Source organism: Podarcis raffonei, chromosome 18 (genome assembly GCF_027172205.1).
Source record: "Podarcis raffonei isolate rPodRaf1 chromosome 18, rPodRaf1.pri, whole genome shotgun sequence".
Lineage (NCBI taxonomy): Eukaryota > Metazoa > Chordata > Lepidosauria > Squamata > Lacertidae > Podarcis > Podarcis raffonei.
In genome coordinates this window covers 12203991-12231682 of record NC_070619.1, presented here as the reverse complement: position 1 = coordinate 12231682, position 27692 = coordinate 12203991, and the positions used below count along the sequence as shown (strand labels likewise).

The 27692-nt window shown below is 51.5% G+C and overlaps 1 protein-coding gene across 6 annotated transcripts in view; it reads right to left on the bottom strand.

Moving 5' to 3' along the window:
- Positions 1–27692, bottom strand: part of EPS15L1 (epidermal growth factor receptor pathway substrate 15 like 1) — a 37206-nt gene that overhangs the window by 4389 nt on the left and 5125 nt on the right. Inside the window, exons 2-24 of one of the 6 annotated variants that reach the window (XM_053372364.1) lie at positions 26845–26886; positions 25983–26072; positions 25374–25421; positions 24637–24732; positions 24403–24462; positions 23909–24034; positions 22790–22849; positions 21489–21728; positions 20493–20650; positions 18955–19111; positions 18666–18728; positions 17532–17620; positions 17284–17356; positions 16368–16529; positions 15240–15437; positions 14380–14547; positions 13320–13446; positions 13149–13214; positions 12214–12353; positions 11996–12065; positions 11597–11691; positions 9084–9213; positions 652–860 (exon numbers count right to left, since the gene is read on the bottom strand). In XM_053372364.1, the coding sequence (XP_053228339.1) occupies positions 652–860; positions 9084–9213; positions 11597–11691; positions 11996–12065; positions 12214–12353; positions 13149–13214; positions 13320–13446; positions 14380–14547; positions 15240–15437; positions 16368–16529; positions 17284–17356; positions 17532–17620; positions 18666–18728; positions 18955–19111; positions 20493–20650; positions 21489–21728; positions 22790–22849; positions 23909–24034; positions 24403–24462; positions 24637–24732; positions 25374–25421; positions 25983–26072; positions 26845–26886 (2667 nt within the window). Of the gene's footprint in view, positions 1–642; positions 861–9083; positions 9214–11596; positions 11692–11995; positions 12066–12213; positions 12354–13148; positions 13215–13319; positions 13447–14379; positions 14548–15239; positions 15438–16367; positions 16530–17283; positions 17357–17531; positions 17621–18665; positions 18729–18954; positions 19112–20492; positions 20651–21488; positions 21729–22789; positions 22850–23908; positions 24035–24402; positions 24463–24636; positions 24733–25373; positions 25422–25982; positions 26073–26844; positions 26887–27692 lie in introns of those variants that run through there. The other 5 variants (XM_053372367.1, XM_053372368.1, XM_053372366.1 and 2 more) reach the window with 5 other exon arrangements.

Sequence of the window (27692 nt, the reverse complement as noted above, 5' to 3'; positions counted from 1 at the left end):
AAAAAGCCTCAGAAACAAAAATGCAAAATAAAGAGCGAAAACAAAAGCCGTTCCAGAAGTCCGTTTGACTTCTGAAATGTTCGGAAACCGAGGCATGGCTTCTGATTGGCGCAGGCGCCCCAGAAACAATAGCCGACAGCCGTGTCAGACGTTCTGGTTCCGAAAAACGTTCGAAAACTGGAACACTTCCTTCCGGGATTTTGGCCTTTGGGAACCAAGGTGCCACTGTAGTAGTAGTAGTAGTAGTAGTAGTAGTAGTAATAATAATAATAATAATAATAATAATAATAATAATAATAATAATAATATGTCGCCCATCTGACTAGGTTGCCCCAGCCACTCTGGGCGGCTTCCAGCGAATTAAAACCCTGGGGACCTACAGAGGGACTAATGCAAAACTACGGAGGAAGCAGGTTGGTCTAGATGAGTTTTGGGGGTCCCGTCTAACTACAGTTCTAAGGTTCTATGGGAGGAGAGAGGGATTTGGGGGGGAACTAAGAGATAGAAACTGCCAGAGGGGGGAGAGGGAAGGGAGAGGAGGAGGAGGGGGAGGAGGAAGAGGAGGGGGAGGGGGGGGGAAACGACTCAAAAAAAGCCCCCCACCCAGATTTTTTTCCTTTTTCCATCCAGATCGAAGGAACGTCAACTTACAGAGGTGAAGTCAGCAAATCCCGTGGAGGAAGGGTCCTTGGGAGCTTTGCCTGCCGAGGGGGGAGAAAATCCGTCTCTCCCCCTAAAAAGGTCCCCAAACCCCTTTCTACTGTGAAAGGGGTCGCTGGTGTCAGCCCCGAACGGCCGAAACAGGTCGGGGGGCTTGTCAAAATCGGAAGAGCCGACATGGATGACAGGAGGAGATTTACCTGGAAAAGGTCGAGAGAGAGAGGGAACGAGAGAAAGAGAGAGAAAAGAAAAAAAAAATGGGGGGGGGGGAACCGAGGAAGAAAATGAGAGGGAGGGGATGGGAGGAAGGGAGAAACGAGAGGAAGAAAGGGAGAGGTTACTTACCATAAGGGGCAAGGGGGGGCAGTGGTTGGAGGGGGGGTGTCTAGGGAAGCCCACCTAACCCTAAATTGGCAGCTCAGGAACCCCCCTCCCAGCTTTTGCCTAGAATTCTGCTTCGCACAGCCAAATCCGCAACAATGCCCCCTCTTTTCCCGGCCAAAAAATCCTGAAATTGAGGCACCAAGCCTGCTCAAATGCGTCCCGTCGTCCCCCCTGCCTCCCTAAATTCAGCCAGGGGGGCGCGTGCCAAGTCCCCCCAGACCCCCCCAAGGTCATGCCTCGGACTCACCCACCCCGCAAAAAGAAAGTGGGGTTTTTAAGGGGGTGGGTAAGCTCTGCAGCTTGCGATAGGCATATTTCAGTGTTTGGCAGCTTTGGGTTTTTTCTGGGGAGGGGGAGACAGGATTCTCGCTGCCTCTTGCTCCCCCCAAAAGCCCAGAGGACCCGCATGAGGGTTTCGGCAGCAGTTGAGGACTCGGGCACGAGGGTGGCACCCTAGAATCGCAGAGTTTGAAGGGCCCTCCAAAGGTCATCCAGCCCAACCCCCTTGGAGGGAGGGGTCCTGCCCGCAGCCGTCCCTGGTTCTCTCTCTGCCATACCCGGTAGGCAGCCGCAAGCCCGGAACTTGGCCAGGCGACGATTTCTTCCCCACTTCCCTTTCTCAAAGCGAGACTGGCGCCAGGCGGGCAGAGAGGAACCGGGAGAGGCTGAGGTTTTGTACAAAAAAGCAGCCGCTCTGGTTCCCTTTCCTCCATCGGGCAGTTTTTCCTTCACCCTTGCGGGAAAAGGGGCTCCCCCTCAGCCTCCCGGCGAAACACCCGCAGTGATGGTGGCCCCCGTACCCCCCCAAAATAGCCGATTAATTCAGAGCAGGGAAGAGTCCCGGGCGGCGTTAGAAACCCAGATATATAATCTCATCGCCTTAAACCTGTGCGCAATGCAATGTCCAGGCGCTATCCTCTCCCCACGACGGGACATTATTATTATTATTATTTTATTTTTATTATTTCCGTTTCTATACCGCAAAGAACAGACCTCAAAAGCGGTTTGCAAGCACGTCAGAAACCCCCTGGAATAAAACGAATTCAAGCTCTGCGGGAAAACATTCCAGGTCCTTTTCTCCAAGATATAGTATATACGATATCTTTATTGTCATTGTCCCCTACAGAACAATGAAATTGAAAATCTACATAAAACATTCAAAACCCCCTAAAAACTCTGAAACCCCAATTTAAAATACAATATACTACAGGCGCGTTTCACTTCCCCCAGCCTCGGACCCGGCACCCAGAGATCTCCGCGGGGGCTGCGAGGGGACCCACAAACAGTGCTTTTTTCTGGGAGGGGGACCCAGGGGTGCGCATACCCCTAAATGTTTTGCGAATCTTTTTCCTTTTGTCGAATTTATTTGTCCCAATTTGAATGATAAAAAGGGTGATTTTCTGGAGTCAAAATGAGAGTACCCCATAACATTTTTAAAAGGAAAAAAATGCACTGGTCGTGAAACGCAGCAGGATAGTTTCAGGGGGCAGGTTTTAAGCGACTGGGGGCCCCCGGACCTGATCCGCAGCTCAGCACCGGTTTGGCCGGTGCACCCAAAAGGGGGGAGCCCTGCAGCAGTGCCGGATCTGGCCCAAGGAGGTCCGCTCTTAAGTCCTGTCCCCAAGCAGCGGCCAAACCATATTCGCCCGGAGGAAAACCTGATTGTTCTAAGATAGACTGGCTCTGTCCATGGAGGTTCCGCTTGGGAGTCGTCAAAAAGAAGGGCCTGCCAGATTATAGGGCCAAAAGGGAGTCTGTCTAGTCCTGCCTCGTGTGTGTCCCCCCGCCAGACGCCCCCCCCAAAGGAAAGCCAGCCCTCTAACAAGCAGGACCGGAACAACTGTGCCCCACTTGCGGCTCCCGGCAGCAGAAGGGAAAACGGAGTTTGTCAAATGGACTGCAGACAGGGGATCACCCCCACCCCAAAGGCGTTATTCTCCCAGACAAACATGGATTTTAAAAATAAAAAAACAGGCATGGAGGGCGCAAGGGAACTCGAAGGCTGGCACGGCTACATGGCACCGGTACAAAACACAACAACAGTTGTCTGTTTTTCCCCTGCCCCAAGCAAACTTCTTCTGCCTCCTCTTTTAATATTTCAGCCCCTGAGAACCAGCTTCGCCGGCGGGTGTGGGAACCAGGTACCCGGTCCTCCGCAGAAGAGGTGTTAACCACCGAAAAACAGATATGCCAGCTTTGCAAAAGGGTGCCTTTTCAGCAATGCCTCCCGGGCGAAAAAGCCTCGAGATCAGCAGCTGCTGCTGCACACACACCTCACGCGAGAAAACAGACTGCGAGCGCATCGCCCCCGGGCCTTGATTTCGGCTGCAAAGCCTCTTCGTGGCCGACAGAAACTCGAACGCAAGGCATGCCTCTTGCTTGGACCTTTGGTGGAAAGCCACCGAGCTTTTACCCTCGCAAGAGATTGAATGTCTTGCCCTCGGCTGGACTTGAGTGACGATGCCAACAGATGCCACACGGAAAACGTCCCTGTGGAGACGGCAGTCCCGAATTGGTGGCGCACGCCCTTCTGGCTTGTCCTCTTGATAAAGACTTGAGGAATGAGATTATCCCCCCTCTTTTACTGCCCATTTCGGGTCGCCCAGCCACTGCCCCAGTGTCCTTTCCCTTGGCAGATCAAGATGAGCAGGTGACGGCAAAGGTGGCAAGGTTTTTCGCTGGGGCAATCAGAATAAGACCCACTATTTGACCATTGATTCAAAGCCCTCAAATGTATTTTATATAATTGACTTTCTATTTCTATTCTTTGTATATCGCATTGTTGTTTTATTGCGATGGCCGGCAGCCGACGCAAATAAAGATTAATTCACCAAGCGTCGTGTCGAACAGAACATCCTTGCGCTGCGGTGAAAATGGACGTCGGCCGGCTTCAAGCCTCCAACGGCAGACCAAAAAAAGGGGGGGGTTCTGGAAGCTGCTTGTCCATGCACAGGGGACTCCAGAGGTCATCCAGCCCAACCCTCCAATTTGTGCTGATCTTACAACGGCAGAATCCTTGGCAGACCACCTTTGTTGCTCCCTGGGCCCTTTTTTAGCCTTCCCTGCTCCAAATTATATCACCCCCCCTCTTTCACCCCCTCCTCAGAGAACTGTAGTTTGCCCCTTGCACAGCTACAATTCCCAGCACCCTTACCAAACTACAGCTTCCAGGATTCTATGTTTTTCCCCCTTGGAAGGGGTGTACTTAAAATGAAAGGGGTGTATGCAGGCTTGGCCTCCAGCCCCCCACCCGCCATCCTGGCCCACCCCGCTTTAAATGGGGCACACCCAAAGCTGGACTCAGCCTGACCAGCACAGAACAAGGGTGAACTCTGTGGGGTTTTGCCCTAGATCACAGAGTTAGAGCCTTAAACCAGGGTTGTCGTCGCCAAAACAGAATGTCCAGTTGCCATTTTGTGGGGCAAGACGGCTCCGAAATCTTATTTTCCAAAGGATGGACTGGGATGGATTCTCAGCTAAACATCTGGCTAGTTCAGAGAACAACCTTGAACTGAGCTTTGAGAACTTAAAATAAGGAAACTCACTTTATCCAGAGACAGACTGCCTAGATATTGGCTTATTCCTGCCTTTTTCTGAATGGCGACACGGACCTTTCATAACGTAGGAATATTCTCCCCAACGGTGAGAAGGGGAATGCGAAGACAAGCGACAATTTGCTGTAACGTCAGGAAAAGCATTTTTTGGTCCCCAAAATTCATTCCGGTTGTGCGGATAAAATATCACGGAATGCTACAGGGTGGGGTCTTAAGGGTGTGAAAAGGGGCCAGATCCAAGGACCCCCCCAGATGGCAGGGACGTCAGGTGCTGTCTTGGCACCCGGGCATCTTCGCTCGGTGGGCGACGGGTGCAAAACGCGGCTGGCGGGTTTCGAAAGCTGACCACAACAAAGCAAACTCGTGAACCCCGGAGGCCAGCTTCTGAAAACTGGCCGAGCGAAAGACCCCCACAAAGCAGCAGCTTACGGAACTACACATCAAAGTCTCCCGGAACCAGCAGCACCTTCTGAGACCCCCGTTCCAAGGCGCCTGGGCCAAGCGACCCACCAGCCGGGAGCAAATTGGCCTGCCGTGATCGCAGATCAGCAGCGGTCAAAGCGCCTCCGGCCAGACTCTCTGGCCCACGGGAGGAAGGGGGTCCCTCAAACAGAGAGCAGGCCTGAGCCGCAGAGCACACTCAGGGCTGCAGCAAGGCCCCGATCCCATGCACAAACGCTGTGCTCTACACCCCGGCCCCGGGGTCTTGAACCGCAGCCCTTTCCCTTCTTGAGGTTTCGGGCGACCGCCGTTTCAACTGTGAAGGCCGAGCTGAGTCGTTCTAGCTGGGAGCCTCCTCCTCGAATCAGTCTAACCCAGGTTGGCAGCCGCTTCCTGTGGCAGGGAGTCCCACAGTCCAACCCTACACCTTCTTTACAAGGGTGCCTTGTACCGAATGCAAACTGTGAAAAGGACGAATCGAAAACGGAAACGTCGTATGTGTCTTCCCTCGCTCGTTTGCTTCATATCGCTCTCTCTCACACACACAAATCCTCAAAGAAAAACACAATCCGCCCTGAACCCCTCAATATTCAGCTCTGTGGGAGTTCTAGCGCCAGGAGCGAAGGCTGTGCGTAATTCTACAAATCTTTATCCCCTCTCCTCTCTAAGAAGCCCCGAACGCTGCGTGCTTTTCTCATGGAGCAGTCGCCCTGTTCCCTTTCCCCCAACCCTGACGGTCTCCCTTTTCAGGGCAGGGGGTGTTTTGCAGGACGGGCAGCCCCTGCCCCATCAGGGGCCGCAGGAGGCGGCCACCCCCCCACCCCACAAGTCAGCGGCGGCTGTGCCTGGTTGACGGCGCAGGCCAGGGCCCCGATATTGCTGGTGAGCGCCAACCGCAGAGAGAGGAAGTGGCTGAGGGTGGGGCGGCTGCAGATGGTCCCACGATGGTGGTGGCAGCAGCCCCAGGGAGGCTTCGCAATCACTGACACCCACACAGAGACTTCCTGCCCTTTTAAAGAACCAGAATAACACACACACACACACATACCAGAGAGAGAGAGAGAGAGAGAGGAGGGGGGAAATAAAATCTGTTTTTCTCTTTTTGACACTCAACAGCAGAAGCTAGTTAGTGGCAAGGACGGAGATCTCTTATCAGCAGCCGGTGCAAAAAAGCAGATGAAAGGGAGGGAAGACAGGAACGAGAGAACGGAGGTGGAGAAGGAGGAGGCAACTCCTAATAACTGCTTTTGAACTCTCTGGGCTCGGCCGGGGAAGGGTCCAGTCCCAGTGCAGCTTCCTCGCCAGCGCTGCAGTAGCAATTGGATCGGGCCCCTGGGGCCCCACAGCTGGCCAGGTGCCCCCCAAGTGCAGCACCAACTGCCCCCCCCCCTTGCTGTTTTCAGAGGCTGGGGTTTCCTGCCTCCGACAGGGGAGCCAGGATTGGTGCATTTCGGTGCCCAGCGATGTCTGGGCACTAGTTAAAGCCACCGTATTTTTCGCTCTATAAGACGCACCAGACCACAAGACGCACCTAGTTTTTGGAGGAGGAAAACAAGGAAAAAAATATTCTGAATCTCACAAGCCAGAACAGCAAGAGGGATCGCATGCGCTCCATAAGACGCACACACATTTCCCCTTACTTTTTAGGAGGAAAAAAGTGAGTCTTGTAGAGCAAAAAATACAGTATTTTTTCACACCTCCCGTTCCTATAGCTTAGCCAGATAAACCCCAAAAGCAAAGACATGAACTGCCATTTCCCAAACCTTCGGGGGGGGGGGAGGTCACCCCGAAACCAATCGATTTTTGTCAATGGAACTGTATAATGTCGTATGCAGAGCGAGTATTGCACGACACAGGAAAAACATTTGAGCTTGCAGGTTTTCTAAGACTTGTCCGGCGTTTTGTCGATTGCACGTCCCTTAGAATAAACCAAGGTTGCAGCTTGCCTTTGTTTCTGCCGCAAGCAGAATCAATCAGTAAATGATAAAATAAAATAAAAATAATGCTTTTATCATTTATACCCCGCCCACCTGGCTGGCTTTCCCCAGCCGCACTGGGTGGCTTACGGCATATCTAAAAACATAATATTAATATTAATAGTAAATCCCTTGGTATTGTGTGCTCTTTTCTATAGACCAATATTTTGGATTCTTCTAGGACATTCTCTGACCATTTTAGGAAGTCCCGAGGCAGCTGTAAAAGCTCCATAAAGCTTTTTTAAAAAGTGCTAATACTTAGAGGAGTCGTGACATTACATCACGGCGATTCAAACTTTCGGGGTGGCTTTTCCCCTCCCCGCAACGGAGAAGAATTATTTTGTTTTTCTCAGCAAAGGTTTGTCACTAGGATGCAGGAAAGTTGAAAAAAAAGTCAGTAAGTTATAACCCTAGCGGCTGCAAATTTTAAACGGGGACCCGGCAAATTCACGGAGGAGAAAGCCATTGATGGCTACTGGCCAGGGAAGCCGTGATGTTCCTGGGAACTAGAAACCTCAGGTGTGGGGAATACCTGTTATGATGCTTGGATACTGCCTGGGGCGTTACCTTGGGGGCTTTCTGAGTGCAATTCAAAGGGCTGGTGCTGACCGTGAAAGCCCTAAACGGCCTCAAAGGCCCAGTAGACCTGAAGGAGCATCTCCACCCCGGACACCGGGGTCCCTCTCCCGAGGGCCTTCTGGCGGTTCCCTCCCTGCCAGAAGCGAGGTTACAGGGAACCAGGCAGAGGGCCTTCTCGGTGGTGGCACCTGCCCTGTGGAACGCCCTCCCACCAGATGTCAAGGAAATAAACAACTACCTGACTTTTAGAAGGCATTTGAAGGCAGCCCTGTTTAGGGAAGTTCTTAATGTTTAACGACCTATTGGATAACTGAAGGTTAGTCCCTTCCTTTCCCTTACATTTCCAACACAAATTTGAGCCAGTTTTATACATTTCCCCAAATTGTACTAGTGTTACATACCATCTATACATCATCTTCCATGTAATTTTCTTTCAGTAAAGAACAATCTGTAAAATTTAAGTCTATATTGCATAACCTTTCCCAATTTTCCAGCGTAATGTTATGGCCTACATCTTGCGCCCATTTAATCATTAACGCTTTCACCTCTTCATCTTTCGCCTCCCATTCTAACAAGATACTGTTATGCCCCTTTCAGCAATTTAGTTTTCCCTTCTACCACTCCTTTTCGAAATCTGGATGTCCTGTAGCTAAACCCTTCTTGTTGTCTTCTTTATGTTTCGTATAATTGTCGGTAATGTAAACCAATTTGATTTAAATCATGATTTAAGTCGATTTGAAAGGGACGTGGGGGGTGCTGTGGGTTAAACCACAGAGCCTAGGACTTGCCGATCAGAAGGTCGGCGGTTCGAATCCTTGCAATGACGGGGTGAGCTCCCGTTGCTCGGTCCCTGCTCCTGCCAACCTAGCAGTTCGAAAGCACGTCAAAGTGCAAGTAGATCAATAGGTACCACTCCGGCGGGAAGGTAAACGGCGTTTCCGTGCGCTGCTCTGGTTCGCCAGAAGCGGCTTAGTCCTGCTGGCCACATGACCCGGAAGCTGAACACCGGCTCCCTCGGCCAGTAAAGCGAGATGAGCGCCACAACCCCAGAGTTGGCCACGACTGGACCTAATGGTCAGGGGTCCCTTTTCCTTTACCTAAGTTGATTTGATTTAAACTGTGATTTAAAGCGATTTGACTTAAACTGTGATTTAATTGATTTGATTTAAACCGTGATTTAAACCGATTTGATTTAAATCAAACCCACCCTGGCCCAAGACACCCCCCAACACACCAACACACTGCCCCAGAGTTTGGCTGCGAACCGGCAAGCATTCTAGTAAAAAGCAAGGGGGGGGGGAAGAGTGCAATGGGGGGGCAAGTGCATGTCTGAGAGAGAGAGAGAAAGAGGGAGGGAGAGAGGCCAGCCCCCCCACCATAGAGCGTCCAAGACAAAGGCAGCCCCCAGCCCACCCTCCGTGACGGCCGGCCACCCCTTCCCCAGCGCGAAGAGGGGGTGGGGAGGAGGAGGACCGCAGAGAAGACTCACCACTGGGCGGTTTGGGCCTGGGAGGCAAGCCTTTCTTCGGAGGGAGGGCGGGGGTGTCTAGCTTGCCCTTAAAGGGGTCGTCCGGGAAGCCCCCGAAAGAGGAGGCCGAGAACGGGTCGGAAGCCGGCAGCTGCAAAGAGAGAGACAGAGAGGCAGAAGCGGAAAGGGGGCTTGCAGAGAGAGGGAGGGGCAGGAAGGAATAAGGGGGGGGGCTCTGGAGTGGCGGAGGGGGGGGCACAGAGGCAGACCCAGAGAGGCGCTGGTTTGCAAGCAAGAGAGCAAGGAACCGGGTGGAGCCAAGCTTTGCGACAGCTGGGAAAGTGATGCAGGTATGCCCCCCAAAACGGAGCAAAACCACGAGGAAACAGGGGTCTGCGAATCAGGTGGTGTTCGGGTCCTCGGCTAGCCCCCCCGCCCGTCAATCGCCTGACATTGGGGGGGGGGGCAGGCTGACTCCGACACAGGCCGGTCCCAACCAGAGGAGACCTGGCGGACATCCGCTTCCACAGGCCGCCCCCAAACTCAGCACCGGCTCACGAGTAGTAGACCCGCTGAAACGGGTTAAAATTCGGTAAAATTGTTTACTGGATTTCCTTTTTTTTTTTTTACAACCCCCCCTCCTCCAGTCCTGCTTTTTTAAGGACTGCGCCAGCATGAGCCCTTTGGAACTCTCTGCCTCATGACACAGACTCTTTCCGGTGCCCGCTTAAAGGCATTCTCGTTCAGACAAGCCCCCCAGGACATTAAGAAAGTTGGCGCAATTTTAATCTGTCCTAATATTTCAACTTTTGTATGGTTTCCCCCACCGCCCATTAGAATTTTAACTGAATTTCCATTTTCCCCACAAATCAAATGGCTAAGTCTTTTCCCGTACTGACTTCCCACCTCCGCTCTTTTCTAGTATCAAATTCTCACCTGTCACTAAAACCCCCTCTAACGTCCTTTAAAAAGTTGGCGCAATTTCAATCCATCTCATTGTTTTGAATTTTGTACGTTTCTAAAGCGCTGCTGCAAAACATTCCTTGGTTTTTATCACCTCATCCTTTCGCAAACTACTTTAAGACGTTTTGGGTTGTTTTTGCAACAAGGCGGTGTGCATGGATTTCACGAAATGCAAACAAAGAACGTATCTTGGGCCCATTCATTTCAGCGCATCTTCTTCCATAATAACCAATCGCCAAAACCCAAAATTAATGTTTCGGTTTTTGGACGTTTTTCAGAAGCCGAATGTCCAACGTGGCTGTCGGCTCGGTTTCCGAACATTTCTGAAGTCAAACGGACTCCCGGAAGGGATTAATTCTGGCACTTTTGTTTTTGCTCATTATTTTGTGGTTTTGTATTTTGAGGCTTTTTCGCTTCATTTGTTTTTGTGACTGTGTGGAACCCAGTTCAGCTACTGATAGTCTGGAACCGATTGATCCGTTTCGCATGACTTTCTACGGGAAAGAGCGCCTTGGTTTTGGAACGCTTTGGTTTCGGAACGGATTAAGTCTGAGAACCAAGGGACCACTGTGTGTTTATTTTTGGCTGGATTTCTGAATGAAAAGCAGGGGTTTAATGTTTTTAATTGAAATGGAACGGGGCAGCAGGGGGAAGGTTCTTTCACGCCACCCTGTGGCAGAAAAGCGTTTCAGCCGCTGAGACTGGAGATTCCCTTCTGCTAGATCATGGGTAGGCAAACCAAGACCCGGGGGCCGGATCCGGCCCAATTGCCTTCTCAATCTGGCCTGCGGACGGTCTGGGAATCAGCGTGTTTTTACATGAGTAGAATGTGTCCTTTTATTTAAAATGCACCTCTTGTGGGGCTAAGGAATTCATTCATATATAGGGCTGGGCCGAGGGAGAGGAGAGGGCGGTGATAATTCCTAGATGGAATTGAAGAAGCGGCAAAGATCAAGGGAGCCTTTGCCACCTAAGCATGCAAGGCTGGAGCTGCGGGGAGGAGGGGGCCAATGCTGCGGCCCCCCCACCCCAATGAACCCTACCCCCCAGCTTAAAAAAACCCAAATAAATCAAGTTTCCAGTACAATTGCACCTTGGTTGTCAAAACGCCTTGGTACTCGGACGTTTTGGCTCCCGAAGGCCTCAAACCCGGAAGTGAACGTTTTTCAGAACCCGAACACCCGACGCAGCTTCCGATTGGCTGCAGCTCGCCGCGGCCAATCGGAAGCCGCGCCTCAGTTCACGAACGCTTTCGGAAGTCGGACGGGCTTTCTGCTCAATTTCCGAGGTATTTGTAGAACCAGAGATAGGAGGGGGAACGTGTCGGTGTTGCTCCCCTCCTTTTTCTTTTGCGAGTAGTTTTGTAGTGTTTTATTCTCACCCCACCCCCTAAAAAAACCCCAGGGTTACAGGACCCGACAGGAAGCGGGTCACAGGCTGGGCAAGATTTGATTGGGGGTGGGGGTGGGATTCCGCCCCTGTGGAGGGAACTCAAGAGGAGGGAATTTGGGGATTTGTAAGTCAGGGGGGCTAAGCGGCCACCACAAATCTGGGGAGGGAGAAGGGTTTACCTTCGACATCCGGCTGAAATCGGCAAAGCCTTCGCTGCTGCCCCCGCCGCTGTTGAAACTGCTGCTTCCGAAGGGATCTAGCGTTCCAAAAGGATCTGAAATCAAAAGGGGGGGTCAGTGTCCCCGGCCAGGATTCCGGTAGGCAGCCCTTGTTCTCCCCCCCCCCCAGTAACTTGCAAGCCGTCCCCCCCCAACCCCTGAACTAAACAACCGCCCTCCTGCACAGGGCTCCCCCCTTCCAGAATTCACACCCCACCGGTGTTTTTTCGGCAAGAAATTAACGCCGGGCAGCTTAACCGAAGCATCGGAGCCGAGTTTGAATCCTTGGAGAGCGGGGACGGGGGGGTGGACGGACACCCGACGGCGTGGGGCAACCCCCCCCCCCCGCCGTGGGCTTACCTGGCCCTTTCAGAGCCGTTGCGACGACACTTGGAGACTGGAAGGGGTCGCTGTTTTCAAATAAGTTCGCCTAAAGGGGCAGGAGAAGGAGGGTTTCACGGCAGGGCCCCCCAAGCAGCTGGGCTTAGGATCCTGCGGCCCCGAACGGAACCGAGGGACCCCCCCGAACGAAACAAAGCCGTCAAGAGAAAAGCCCCTTCCCCCCGAAATGTCCTCACCTTGGAGGGCAGCGTGGGGTTTTTGGAGAAGGGGTCGGCGGTGAACGGATCGCTCTTCTCAGGCTTCTTGAAGAAATCGTCGGGCGCCGCTGCGGCACGGAAGGGATCGTTTTCCTTAAACGGATCTCCGCCGAAGGGATCTGCGGGGAGAGAGCGAATCGTTCACCGAAGAGTGAAGAGGAAGGGAGGGAGTCAGATGGCCTCTCCGGGAGGCGAGAGACTGACACCTGTCCCCACACCGCTGCAGAGGCCTTTGGGGATTCCGGGGTGAAACACTAAATTTGGGGTTCGTGCGCAAGCAGGGGAAGCAAAAGCGACGCCGGAGCAGCGATTCGAGGACCAGCACATGTATCAGCATCGATTTTGCTAAGGAGGTTAAATTAGAGGGACCCCTGGACGGTTCAGTCCAGTCCAAGGCAACACTGGGGTTGCAGTGCTCATCTCGCTTTCGGGCCGAGGGAGCCGGCGTTTGTCCACAGACAACTTTCCGGGTCGTGTGGCTAGCAGGACTAAACCGCTTCTGGCGCATGACGGAAACCAGAGCGCACGGAAACGCTATTTACCTTCCTGCCGGAGCAGTACCTATTTATCTACTTCAAATCTCCCCCCGGCCCTGAAACTCACTGGGGGTGACTTTGGGCCAGTCGCTGCCTCTCCGCCTGACTCAGTGAGGTTACAGGGAACCAGGCAGGGGGCCTTCTCGGTGGTGGCACCCTCCCGCCAGATGTCAAGGAAATAAACAACTCTCTGACTTTTAGAAGACATCTGAAGGCAGCACTGTTTAGGGAAGTTTTTAATGACTTATGTCATTATGTCATTAAGACTAATGTCTTAATGTCTTTTTAATCTATTGTTGGAAGCCACCCAGAGTGGCTGGGGAGACCAAGCTAGATGGGCAGGGTATAAATAGTAAATTATTCTGATTATTATCTCACCCGCTGCCACCGCCGCCGCAACCACGGGGGCTTGCTCCGCAAAGGGGTCGTTCTGAAAGGGGTCACCTGGGCGAGGGAGGAAGAGAGAGGGGGGCGCAGTTAAGAGGAGGAACCAGGCTAGGCTCGTGGCGGGAGACGGTTCAGGGCCCACTGCCCCCCGTCGCCACTCACTGCCTCTGAAGGGGTCTGCGCCCTTGAAGGGGTCCGTCCTAAAGGGGTCTTCCGCCTGGAAAGGGTCCGCGGGAAGCTCCTGTGTGTGGCCACTGAACAGGAGGGCCTTGTTCTTGAACGGGTCGTCCTGCCGAGGGGAGGGGGGAGAGAGAAGGGAGTCAGACACAAAGCAGACCCCCAAAGACCCCGCCAGGTTCACGTCTGAGTCGTCAAGAGTTGGACAGGACCCCCGGCTAAAGGATCCGGCTGACCTCTGCTGAGAAACCCCCAAAAGAATCATGGAATTGCAGGTGTGCAGAGCCGGGAGGGCCCTCTTGAGGTCCTGTAGCCCAACCCCTGCAAGGCTGCAATGGCAGCTGATTTGCTTAACTGGCTTCGTGTTTCTAAATCGCCACGGAAGTCGTGGTGAAGGGCCGGAGAGAAGACTTAATAATAATGGTGGTGATTATAATAATATTCTCGGTTCCAGGGACGCCCTCCCTGCTTCAGCCTTAAAATAGTAATCTATATAAATAATAATTTATTATCTATTCCCTGCCCACCTAGCTGGGTTTCCCCAGCAACTCTGGGCGGCTCCCAACAGACTATTAAAAACACAATAAAACACCAAACATTAAAAACTTCCCTCCAAAGGCCTACCTTGGCTCCCAGTGTATGTTCCTGGACGCAATTCAAAGCATCGGTGCCCATCTTGAAAGCCCCACATAGCCTCCACCCCCATCGTCCAGCCCGGACGCCGGGGTCCGTCTCCCGAGGGCCTTCTGGCGGTTCCCTCGGGGCGGGAAGTGAAGCTACAGGGAGCCAGGCACAGGGCCTTCTCGGTGGTGGCCCTGCCCCATGGAACTCCCTCCCACAAGATGCCAAGGAAATAAAAAAATCTGACTTTTAAGAAGACATCCGAAGGCAGCCTTGTATAGGGAAGTTTTCAACGCTTGGTGTTAAGCTTTTTATATGTGCTGGAAGCTGCCCAGAGTAGCTGGGTGGTCGAGATACAAATAATAAAATTATAGTCATTGTTGAGCAAAGCCTGCTCCCACGAGGAATTGGCCCAGCGCCTCACCAGGGTCCCGAACCTGCCGCCCCGCTCCTTCTGGGGGTTCCCCTCGTTCAGATCCGCCAGGTTGGTCATGCTGCCGCCAAGCACCCCGTTCAGGGCTTCGTTGTACTGGTCAATGCCCCGGTTGGCTTCCTGGTGGCTTTCTTGCAAGCGGGACAGCTTGCTCCTCGCCTGTGGGGGAACAGGGCGGATAAAAAACAATGATAAACTTGAAAAAAATGGGGGGTGGAATATAGTCTTATGCACAGAAAAATAGGGTGGTCTGCAAGCATAGATGTGCAATGCATAAAGCGGTTTGAATTCCTTTTTGTGTCGTCTGCTTGGCCTCTGTTATTTCCTCCTACCGATAGGGAAGCCACTTAAGGACTCTAGACGTGCTCTAGGAGAAGATTTTTTCTTATAACAAGAGCACGCAAAAATGCTATTTCCTAAATAACTCGTCGAAAAGATCTGCCTAGTCCAGCCTCACGTTTCTCGCATTGCATAACCAGATATTACACCTGGAGGTTGCAGAAACGACAAGTTGAAGAGTCAGAGCCTGAGCTCGCTTGGTTTCCTCTTCCCTCCCCATCCCTCTTTCCTTTTGTGTCGTCTGCTTGGCCTCTGTCGTTTCCTCCTACCGACGGGGATACCCCATACCCATTTATAGACTCTAGACGGGCTCTTGGATACCCCATAAGGGAAAGGGGGCAGTTTTTAAAAATATATAACACAGGAAAGACCTGTGACTCTGCTCCCCATCCCAGGCACGGCCGCCGTTTGAGGAAACACCTGCGGAAATTTGGGAGCGAGGTCTTGGCCCTGGGGGGGGGGAAGGGGGTGTCTCCTGAAGGCCGCCCCAGTTTGGGGTCCCACCTCCCCACCTGGTTGATTTCCTCCTGAGTGGACTTCAGAGACTTGATGATGGTTTCCAGCTGGACTTTTCCGGCCTGAATGCTCTGCTCCAGCTGAGACTCCTCCTGCTGCAGCCGGCTGAGCTCCGACTTCGCCCGGCTGATGTCGTCCTCCTGGGATCTCAGGTCGGACTCCTGAGACTGGATCTGCATCTTCAGCGACGAGATCTGGAAGGGCAAAGGCGGTCTTTGGGGGGGGCGCAACCCGGTTTGCAAGAAGAGGAAGAGGGCGGAAAATTTACACGCGTTGCAGGGCCTTCTCGGTGGTGGCGCCCTCCCTCCCGTCAGATGTCAAAGAAAGAAGCAACTCTCTGACTTTTAGAAGACATTTGAAGGCAGCCCTGTTTAGGGGAGATTTTAATGACTGATGTTTTAAGGTATTTTTAATCTCTTGTTGGAAGCTGCCCAGATGGGCAGGGTATGAATGAACGAATTATTATTATTAAGCTTGCATAAAATACGCAGGGATTTGCGTTTTGCAAAACAAACAAGAGAAGAGGAGAAGCCGTTGACATGTTACGGTTGTGCGAATGAACATTCCAAAACGTAAAACAGAAAATTTAATAAACATTATGGGGTGGGGGGCGGAAGAGAATTAATACGCGTTAACAGATGACACAAGGCTCCCCCCAAAATTACGCATAGGCAGCCGTTCCGCAAGGCAAATGCACACACCCCCTGACCGGTAAAATCTCTGTACGGAGCATGGTATGTATGTATGTATAAATAACTTATCTGTTTATAATTTATCTATTTTATTTATTGAATTTATAATTTATCTGTTTATAATTTATCTACTTTATTGATGGAATTTACAATTTATCTCTTTATAATTTACCTACTTTGTTGATTGAATTTATAATTTATCTGTTTATAATTTATCTGCTTTATTGGCTGAACTGATAAATCATAAGCAAGACGGATTATACAACTTCAACAAATAAAACTAAAACAGAAGCGGAGTTGGGAAAACAAAACCACGGAGAGGGAAAAAACCCCAATTCTTAGAAACAGAAGGGGGGGGGATCCTGTGGCAGGGAGTACCGCTGGTTTCCCACGGCACAAGGAGCGTGGGCAATTCCCGGCCCCCCCACTCACCACGTGGGTCTCCTCCTGGCACTTCTGCCGGACGTCGCTCAGCATGTCCTTGAGCTTGGCCTTCTGCTGCTCCATCTCGTCCAGGCGGCCCTGAGCCTCCTGCTTCTGCGCCTCCAGCTCCTGCAGGCTGCTGGTCTCCCGGTCCAGGTCGTTCTGAAGCTCCTGCGGAGGAGGGAGGAGAAGGCGGCTTTGGCGGGTAGTGTCAGATTTACGTATAAGCTAAACAAGCTCTAGCTTAGGGCCCCACTCTCTTGGGGGCCCCAAAAAAATTAAAGGGAAAAAACCCTTTAATTTGGATGTACATTTCCAAAGTATTATCTATTTACTATCTATTTATCTATCTATCATCTATCCAGCCATATCTCTCTCTCTCTCTCTCTCTCTCATCTATCCAGCTATCTATCTATCTATCTATCTATCTATCTATCTATCTATCTATCTCTAGCTATCCAGCTCTCTCTCTCTCTCTCTCTCTCTCTCTCTCCCAGTGCCAGATTTACGTATAAGCTAAACAAGCTCTAGCTTAGGGCCCCACTCTCTTGCGGGCCCCCCCAAAAATGTAAAGGAAAAAAACCACTGGATGTACATTTCCAAAATATTATCTATTTACTATCTATTTATCTATCTATCATCTATCCAGCCATCTCTCTCTCTCTCTCTCATCTATCCAGCTATCTATCTATCTATCTATCTATCTATCTATCTATGCCAGTGCCAGATTTACGTATAAGCTAAACAGGCTATAGCTTAGGGCCCCACTCTCTTGGGGTTTAACGGCTGGGATAAGCTTGATAGGTAGAGCCTGAAACTCTTTGTTCTCAGGGTCACGGGTTCGAATCCCACGTTGGACAAAGGACTTTCCCGCGTTGCAGCGGGTTGGGCTGGATGACCCTCGGGGTCCCCCAACAGGCTTTACCTGTACTTCGTTGGTCTTCTGCCGAATCGCTCCTTCCCTCTCTCGGATCTCTTGCTCAAGGGAATACTTCTCTCTGCATAAAAAAGGAGAAAGGTCACGTGAGTAAAATCAGTCTCAAATGATTCTCCGTCTTTGGGGGTTGGACTTAAATTAAATCCATCCTGGTCAGCAGCACTTTTTTTTGGGGGGGGGGTTCTCATGCTGCCTGAACCCCTCCCAGGACCCCCAGCGCCCCAAACGCCACCCACCTCTGCAACTGGGCGATCTCCTGGCCGATGTCATCCAGCTCCTTCATGCCGGTGAATTCGCCCCCGGAGCCGACGGAACTGGAGCTGTCCTGTTAAGGAGCCCAAACAAGTCAGGCTACACCCCGGCCGGGAAAATTGGGGAGCACACAGACACCCCCCCAAATACAACCAGAAAAGGGGGGCAAGGAGCATGCAAACCATCAGGGGTGCAAACACAGTGTCGACGCAGAAATTAAAAAGCATAAGGGCGACTTAAGCCAGGCTTCCTCAACCTCAGCCCTCCAGATGTTTTGGGACCACAAATCCCATGATCCCTAGCTAGCAGGACCAGTGGTCAGGGATGATGGGAACTGTAGTCCCAAAACATCTGGAGGGGCGAGGTTGAGGAAGGCTGGCTTAGGACGGCAGAATATGTGCAGCTTGCAGACTTAGTGTATAGAACCTCGGCCCTCCAGATGTTTTGAGACTACAATTCCCGTCATCCCCGACCACTGGTCCTGCTAGCTAGGGGTCATGGGAGTTGTGGGCCAAAAACATCTGGAGGGCTGAGGTTGAGGTAGCAGGGTAGAGAAGAAAAGAGAAAGAAGAACATGCGTTTAGAAGAAGCAGAGAGAGAGAGAGAGAGAAAGCAGATAGACAGACGATAGATGACAGACAGACAGATATGATAGATAGGTAGATAGATGATAGACAGATGATAGACAGATAGATATGATAGATATAGAGATGATAAAGATAGATAGATAAGAGGTCAGACAGACATAATAGATAGATGATAGCCAGACAGATAGATATGATAGATAGATAGATAGATAGATAGATGATAGATAGATATAGATGATAGATGATAGACAAATAGCTATGATAGATAGATATAGATATATACACAGATGATAGATAGAGAGATAGATGATAGATAGATAGATGATAGATAGATGACAGACAGACATGATATATAGAAAGATAGATGATAGATAGATATAGATAAATCAGTAGATAGATGGATAAGGAGAGATTCAGAGAGGTTCCCCTGCCCCACATCCAGAGGGTCCTTCGTGCTTTTTGGAGCAGGCAAAAAAGGAAAATGGGATGGGGGGAGCGCCACGTTCCGGGGATCCCCGCTGTCCTACTCACACGACGCATTTCCGCCAGCGTCGAGACCTCGGTTCCCACGGAAGCCAAGTAGCCAGGGACGGTCTGGAGAGGGCGGCAAAGGGGGGGCAGCGGAGGGGGGGGAAAGAGTCAGCGCCGGGGTGGGGAGGACCGGGCAAGAAGGTGGGCGGTGTGGGGGGCGTTGGGACGGAGAGAAGGGGGTTAGGAAGGGAGCCCCGTCCTGCTCTGTCGGAGACCTGCTAGGGCCTGGAACGCGGGAGGGGCCTGCGGTTTCGTTGATCCGGGGAGCGGCCATCCCGGAGCAGCTCACCTGGGCAGGTGCGGTCCTCTCCGACGGGGGGATCATGTCCGGCAGCAGGACCTGCGGGGGGTCGATGCCCTTGCTCACTTTCTGCTGGATGAGGTGCATGGCCAGGGCAAACTGGTCCTTGTTCAGTTTCCCCATCTGCCTCGTGTCCGCCAAGGCCCTGGAAGCGAGGAGCCGTCAATCATCCTTTATTATTATATTTCTCCCACACCTTTTTGCTCCCCTCCAAGGAGCCTTGTAGGAAGCTGCCTCCATCAAGCCAGCTCAGTTTGCCTAAAATCAATCCACAAATGGCTGACATTGAATAGCCCCACTGATCCTCTGCGACCAGTTCCAGTCAGGCTGGCAGATAGCAGTCCTGAACACCCTTCAGAAACTGGGTTTTGCCCCTCGAGCCCTTCCAAGTCTGGGGCTGGGCCAGGCAAAAGCTATGGTCAGGCAAAGAATCTTAGACACTGAGAGAAAACAGGACTGCTCAAGGTGCCCCGACTATAAAATTGGAGAAATTGAGAGATATATAGCCACACCGGCAGCATATCTCTTCTTTCTCGTATCCAAATATGCAAGAAGGGCTTTTACACTGGCCAGAAGCTCCGCTCTGCCCTCGCCGGTCCTGGAAGGATCCTTTTAAAAAGTCCCATATGCTCAGAGACTTTGCGCCTGTTCATTGGGGGAGATAGGAAGCCCAGAGCACTTGTTCTTTAGATGTCCCTTTTAGGAAGAGGCACGGAGTGAGACCATTGATCCCCTACTGGTGAGGCTCACTGACCTCCCGGAAAAGCAAAAATTCGACCTTCTCCTGTTAGGCAAAGACCAGAAGACGACCCGGATGGTGGCCACATTCTGTGTACAGATCTGTAGGCGCAGACCATCTCCCGACTCAAACTAGTTTGTTAAGAAAATCCCCAAACTTGGTTTCATGGGTGACTCTGGGTCAGCTCTTTGCGGTAGCTTATCTTAAAGTTTTAAGCGTCTAAACGCTTATTTTAAATTTATTGTTGTACATTGTTTTAACTGTGTGTTTTCCTTCTGGGACTGTACCCCCAAGTGTGTTTTATAAGCTGGCCTCCGACCGTACTAAATTATCTATCTATCTATCTATCTATCTATCTATCTATCTATCTAACCCAGCTCAGTATGGCTTCAGAATACAGGGATATTTCCGCAGAAGCGTACAATTCCAGGGTTGGAAGGGACCCAGAAGCTCACCAATCGAGCCTGCAGGTAGGAGATTTCTGCCTGCGAAGCAGCTGAGCTTGATAACGCACGTTTCTGGTCCTCATGGAGGCAGAAGATGCTTCTGGAGGGTGAAGCTGGGACCCCAGGTCAAAGCCTGGTGACTCAGGAGAAAGAGGGCGAAGGATCCTTACGCCCTCCTGTCCGATGTCAAGGAAATAAACAACTGCCTGACATCTGAAGGCAGTCCTGTTTAGGGACGCTTTTAATGTTTGACTTTTTTAATATTCTGTTGAGTGCCTGGGGAAACAGCCAGATGGACTAGGAGTAAATAAATTATTATTATTATTACTAATTATTATTACCAGATGTGCGCCAGGATGTTCTGGGACAGCCCCGAATGCATGAAGATGTCCTTCACCTCCAGGCCGCTGACGAAGCCGTCCAAGTCCAGGTCCGTCTTCAGGAAGATCTCGTCGTAGCGGAGTTTGTCGGTCAGGGGGACCACCCAGGACGCGGGCGGCTGGAATGAGAAAATCAGACTTTGGCGTGGGACCTCTGGGCGCCCTAAAAAACCGCTTGGGGGGGGCTCATTCGGGTCTGGCCTCCCGAGAGCCAACAAGATACCCACCCAAACCAGAGAGAAACGGGCTCTGGTTGCCTGCCATTCTAAGGTAGACTGGCCCTGCCTGTGGAGGCTTTGCTGGGGAATCAGCAGAACCCTGACACAGCGGCTTGGTCAGTTCAGCTACTGATTGATTGATTAATTGATTGATTGTGTGACTGTGGACATGGATCAAAGACCCCCATCCGAACAATGACCGTCATCAGTGCAGGTAAGAAAAGATAATTTTCATTTTTATTATCTACAATGCTGTCTTATTTATTTTATAGTACAGCGCATCGATTATTGCTTTCATTTTATGGCTCAACGGTCTCGTTAGAGAGTAAAATCCATGTTCAATGGCTGTTTTAGGGGTTGTTGTTAAAAGTCTGGAACGGATTAATCCGCCTTGCATGACTTTCTATGGGAAAGCAGAGCGCCTTGGTTTTGGAATGCTTTGGTTTTGGAACGGATTCAGTTTGAGAACCAAGGTACCGCTGTATTCAATAAAGGTTTTCCAATCTTCTTAAAGCCTATGCTCTTCTTGATCTCTTATTCCGGGGTGGGGCACTTTTTGCAATCTAGCAGCGCACAAATCTCACGAAATTATTCACGGGGAAGCTGCCGCCGCTTCAAGTGGAAGTGAGTTCCGCAGTCCAACTGTACTGAAGTCTGCATCATGTGAGCAGCCGGCCCCCTCCAGCTTCAAGGACCGGATCTGCCCCCCCCCGGGGTGCGGGGAGGCCCCGATCCCTACCTGCTGCGCCTGCTTGAGGCTGTGCTTGGGCGAGAGGCTGCCAGTGCTGTTGAGGCTGGTGACGCTGCCGTGCGAAGGGGTGGAGCGCAGGCTGTCCTTGGGCGGGGGGCTGGCCGGCAGGACGGGCACGGCCCCGGGGAGGGAGGGCGCCTTCTTCCGCTTGGAGGGGGGCACCAGGGGCGGGGGCAAGGCAGGCGGAACGGGCTCCTTCTCCAGTGCACGGTAGACCAGGTGCATTGCCTGAAATAATAATAATAATTTTTTAAAATTTAAATCCTGCCTTTCCCGGTTCAAAAACTGGGCTCAGGGCGGCTAACAACAAATTTAAAACACTTTAGGCAGATGCAGATGATGGATTTTTGGGAGCTAGCTGACCTGACCGGAAGAGTCCGTGACCAGAGGGAGGACCAAGGAGGAGTGGAAGAAATTCAAAGCCTATTTAGCTAAATATGTTAAGATAATATAAATAGAAGTACTTGCGAGTACCAAATGGGCCTAGGATTTGAAAACATGATATGTAAAACACTATGTTAAAGTTGAAAACAAAAAGAAAGAAATATGTTAATTGACCAAGTAAATTTTGTGTGAAAATAGTTTTGGAAAACTGTTATAATGATTTATATGTAAACTCAGCCGGGGGACTTGAGGAAGTCACCTGACAATGTTAACAAAAGTGGATAAATGTTTGTTGGTTTGTTTTTTGATTTTCTTTTTTTCTATTTGTTTGTTATAAATTTGGAAAACTAATAAAAAATTTTTGGGAAACAACAACAACAAATTTAAAACACTTTAATTATAAAAGCAGCATAAAATACGGTATAAAAACACGAATAACAATAAAATTAAAAAATCAATCAGATAATCCCCAGGGCTAGCTGGCTGAATTGGTCCTACTTGGGCCAGGGAGGAGACCAGGGGAGAATTAGCTGTGGGGTCTCAGAGCGGGTGATCTTCATAAAAGGGGAGGGAAGAGAAGGGAAATAAAAGATCAGGCTGAATTCAAATTAAAGGCCGGGTGGAATAGCTCTGTCTTACAGGCCCAACGGAAGGAGGTTAAATCCTGAAGGTTAAATCCTGAAAGGGCCCAGAGAGGGAGAAGATGTCTGCGGGGAGGGGGGGACAAGGGGAGGATGGGGGGCAGAGAGGCTGTGCCAAGATGAGGGGGCGCCGTGGGAAAGCTTGGCACTTTCCCCTCCACCGTGGGCAAATGAGAACCCGGCAACTGAGATAGACTGCGCCTGCGGCTGGAGGTTCCATCGGAGAGAGCACGGACCCGGCGACCAAGCGTTGGATAAACCTACCACGGCAAACTCGTCTCGGTCGAGGTGGCCGTCCTTGTCGATGTCACTGAGATCCCAGACCTTCGCAGCCGTTAGGAGACAGCGGGAAGGAGAGAGAGAGAGAGAGTAAGGGCAGAAAGACGTCAGGACGCCCCCAAAAAACTACCCCATATTGTTGATTTTAATAATAATAATAATAATAATAATAATAATAATAATATATTATTTATACCCCGCCCACCCGGCTGGGTTTCCCAGCCACTCTGGGCAGCTCCCAACCGAATATTAAAAACACAATACTGCTTTAAACATTAAAAACTTCCCTAAACTTCCATTTTCGTTTTGATCATGTTTTTTTGCTAAGTGCCCTGAGACCTGCAGGCATAAAGGTAAAGGTAAAGGTCCAGTTGCGGGCAACTTGGTCTAGCTGAATTCTGCACCGGCTGAAGTCTCCGAACCGTCTTCAGAGGCAGCCCTACGTAGAACACGTTGCAGTACACTGCTACCTCAGTTTACGAACAGCCCTGTTAACGAACTATTCGGTTTACGAACTCCGCAAAACTGGAAGTAGTGTCCCGGTTTGCAAACTTTGCCTCGGTCTATGAACGGAAGCCGAACGGTGGAAAGGCACTGGTGGCGGGAGGCCTCATTAGGGAAAGCGAGCCTCGGTTTAAGAATGGTTTCGGTTTAAAAACAGACTTCTGGAACGGATTGAGTTCATAAGCCGTGGTACCACTGTAATTATGCTCCTGTGATGGGGCAAATTCCGCTGTTTGGAGCAGGAAATTAAAAGCTGGGGAGGATATGAAAGAGAGAGAGAGAAAGAAAGAGAGAAAGAAAGAGAGAAAGAAAGCGAGAGAGAGAGAGAGAGAGAGAGAGAGAGAAAGAAAGAGAGAGAGAGAAAGAGAAAGAAAGAAAAAAGAGGGAGGGAGGGAGAAAGAGAAAGAGAAAGAAAGAAAAGGGAAAGAAAAAAGAAAGAGAAAAAAGAGAGAGAGAAAGAGAGAAAGAAAAAGAGAAAGAGAAAGGGAGGGAGGGAGAAAGAGAAAGAAAGAAAGAAAGAAAGAAAGAAAGAAAGAAAGAAAGAAAGAGGAGAGCGAGAGAGAAAGAAAAAAAGGAAGATAGAAAGAGAGGTCCGCTCACCCTTCCCAGGATATCGAGAGGCAGCTTGGAGTTCATGAGGACCGGCTTCACTTTGTCCCCCGAGAGCAAGCCGTTGACGGGCAGGAGGCTCTCAAAGATGCCGTCAAACTTGGCCTTTTCCTCCATCTGAAAGTATAAAGGGAGCTCTGGGAAAAGGCGGCCCCACCACGGGAGGAGGAGGAGGAGAAGAGGAGGACCCCCTTTCGCCCAAGGGGGAGACCCCCCCCAAATGCAGGGCTCAGCAAACTTTTCCAGCAGGGGGCCGGTCCCCTGTCCCTCAGAACTTGTGGGGGGCCGGACTATATTTTGAGAGAAAAAATATGAACAAATTCCTATGCCCCACAAGAGATGCATTTTAAAGAAAAGAACACATTTTGCTCATGTCAAAACACGCTGATTCCAGGACCATCTGCGGGCCGGATTGAGAAGGCGATTGGGCCGGATCCGGCCCCCGGGCCTTAGTTTCCCTCCCCATGCCCCAATGGGAGACTCACCCTGACGGCCCAGTGAGCGTCTGAGGAGGAGGAGATCAGCAGGGGGCTGGTGCTGTCGGGCTGGAACGAAGGAGAAACGGCGCACCGTCAAGACCCCCTCCCTGAAACGTCTCCACCGGCCCGGCCCAGCACCCAATATTCGGAGAATATTCTGAGGAAAGGGGTTGCCGTCCCGCCCCCCCCCCCCGAGGAAGGTCTCGGAAAGCAAACAGGTAAAACGCCCAGCGCACTTACGAATTTTGGCGGAGGCAGCGCCAGGGTGAGGTTGGTGAGGGCGACGTCGTGCCCGTTCTGGGCGCAGGCCACCAGCCGCAGCGCCACGAAGAAGCCCTGGGTCAAATGCAACAGAGTAAATAATGTATTTAATCAAACCAACGGCATTATAGCCTACATATCTGGGTCCTTATAGTTAAAGCTATGGTTTTCCCAGTAGTGATGTATGGAAGTGAGAGCTGGACCATCAAGAAGGCTGATCGCCGAAGAATGGATGCTTTTGAATTCTGGTGCTGGAGGAGACTCTTGAGAGTCCCATGGACTGCAAGAAGATCAAACCTCTCCATTCGGAAGGAAATCAGCCCTGAGTGCTCACTGGAAGGACAGATCCTGAAGCTGAGGCTCCAAGACTTTGGCCACCTCAGGAGAAGAGAAGACTCCCTGGAAAAAACCCTGATGTTGGGAAAGATGGAGGGCACAAGGAGAAGGGGACGACAGAGGATGAGATGGTGGGACAGTGTTCTCGAAGCGACCAGCATGAGTTTGACCAAACTGCGGGAGGCAGTGGAAGACAGGAGGGCCTGGCGTGCTCTGGTCCAGGGGGTCACGAAGAGGCGGACACGACTGAACAACTAAACAACAACAACATCCGGGTCCTTGCATTGGAGGCAAACTGGCTAGATGAGTCTGGGGTCCCTCTTCCAAGTCTAAACAGATCTAGGAATCTTTAACGTACCTGTTAAAGATTCTCCACGTACCTGTTTGTCCAGGAAGCCTTTGCCCTCTGGGTCGGCCAGATCCCAGATCTAAAAAAAAAAAAACACACACCAAAGAGAAGGAAAATAAAAACCACACCCCGATCCAGCGCTATTCAATCAAGGTCCTTTATTAGGCACGTTATCAAACAGACACCATATACAAAGTGTGCAAAATACGAGCTCAACATAACAAGGTTTGTCCCAGTCAGATCTTTGACTCCAAAGACAATCCATTTGCATAAATAATACAATACAGCACTAGCGAAAATCCCCAATAATTCTCTTTATAATGGCTCAGTCTTTCTACACGGACAGCACTATTGCTTTTCTCAGATGTGCTGCTGGAGCCTTGAATTCCGGAGACTTGGCGAGATTGCCAAAACTGCCGCTTCGATCCCCGCGTTGGGGTTGGGCTGGATGACCCACGGGGTCCCTTCCAGCAATTCTACGATTCTGTGAAATGGGCTCGCGGGCCGATTGTTCCCGCGGCATTTTCCGGAGCGGGGAATGGCTTTGTGGCCCCTGCGACTAAAAGGGGGGAGGAGGAGGCTGGGGTGCTGCCCCCCCCAAACTCCTTCTCCCCAAAATCCCGGGCTGAACTGAACTTACCTTCCCCAGAATGATGTCGGCCAGCCCCGACTTCTTGAGGAAGAGGGCAGCTTCGCCGGCCCCGATCCGGCCCGTGCAGGCTGGGTCCACCTGTGGAGAACAAACAGCCACACCTGAGCTGAGATATAATAAATAATAATAAAAAATATTTATTTATACCCCACCCATCTGGCTGGCTCCCAACAGAATATTAAAAGACACGATAAGACATCATTTAAAACATCCCTAAACAGGGACAGTGCCCTCCAAAAGCCAACTGCAACCCTCCAAGTTTTTTTGGGGGGGGGGGCTGTCAGGGAGCCAAGCGAACTCCTCCGCTCGACTTCCTGTCCCGGGTCCTTCTGACGGGGCCCGACTGGGGGCCCCAAGGCGCCTGGGGCCCCACCTGCCCTGCCTACTTGGGTGAGGTTCTCCCCACCCAACCGTGCGGGGAGGAAGGAAAATCCGGAAATCCGCAGGGGCTGGCACAGCTGCTCAGTGGCAGAACAGCTGCCCTGCGTGCAGAAGATCTCCGGTTCAATGGGCGGAGTATAAATAATAAATTATTATTATTATTATCCCGGTAGGAAGCTGCCTACAAAGTCGCTGTCGGTCAGTGTGGGGAACACTGAGCAAGCCAATGTTCCATGTCAGCGTAAGGGCAAGTTTCCCCTTTGAATCAGTGCTTTATCCAGAATCGTGAGGCTGGGGTCATTATTTTTAGCCGAAAGCCCATCGAATCCCACTGGTGGTATCCCCAGGCAGGGCTGGGAGAGGCCTGGGAGAGCTGCTGCTGCTGCCAGCCCGTGCTGGCGACCCCGATTCTTGCCTCCTCCCCGGGGGTTTCCAGGGGAAGGGGGCGAAGGGAGCCCCCGGCACTTGCCTGCTTGTAATACGTCTCGTAGAGGGGGGTCCCGGCGGAGAGCTAGACAGGAGAGGGGAAAAGAGACGTGGGGAGAGAAACAAGGTGAAACACGTATTCAGGTACAGAGAGCCCCTCTCTTCAGCGGATCCAGTCCCTATTGAGACCCCCAAGAAAGGACCCTCCCTCCACGCTTGCCTGAAAGCGGAGGGATGGGTTTGTGGGAAGGGGGATCGGGGCCAGAGAGGGCAGGCAAGCCCTGAAGCAGAGAAGGGATGTCCCCCCCCCACATAATTTGGGATTAAAACCCCCAACGGCTCCAGCCGGCACACAACTTTTTGGAGGGGGCTGGGTTGGGCAAAGGTGAGATCTCTCTGGATCAGAGGCAGGAAACTCACCCCTACACTTCCTAGGTCCTGCCTGCTGTTCCTAGGAACGGGTGTGCCTTGGGAACTCCCTGCCACTGTGGGCAGAAGCAGGGATTCCGGCATCCCAGCCCAGATGGGCGGGGTGCAAATGACGAAATTATTAGGCTTGTTCTCCCTGCCCCCCTCTTTTGGACGTGGCCTCTGCAATGCATTTATTGATTTTCATTATTTTGCCTGGCTGCGATTTTCCTGTTTTTACGGACGTGCGATCCCAGGTCCTCGGAGGAAAGAAGGCTGAGCTTCCCGCTCGTCTTTCTGCCGCCCTCCCTGGACTATTGTCAACAGAAGGAGCCTGTTCCTCGGCCTCAAGGACAGGCGGCTCGAGCAATAGCCGCTCCCTGCCCTCCACGACGCCGAAGGTCAGTCCGGCCCTACCCAAACGCTGCACGCTCCATTTCGGAACAACATCCGCCTGCGGAACCAAGGCGGGTCGGCCCCCAG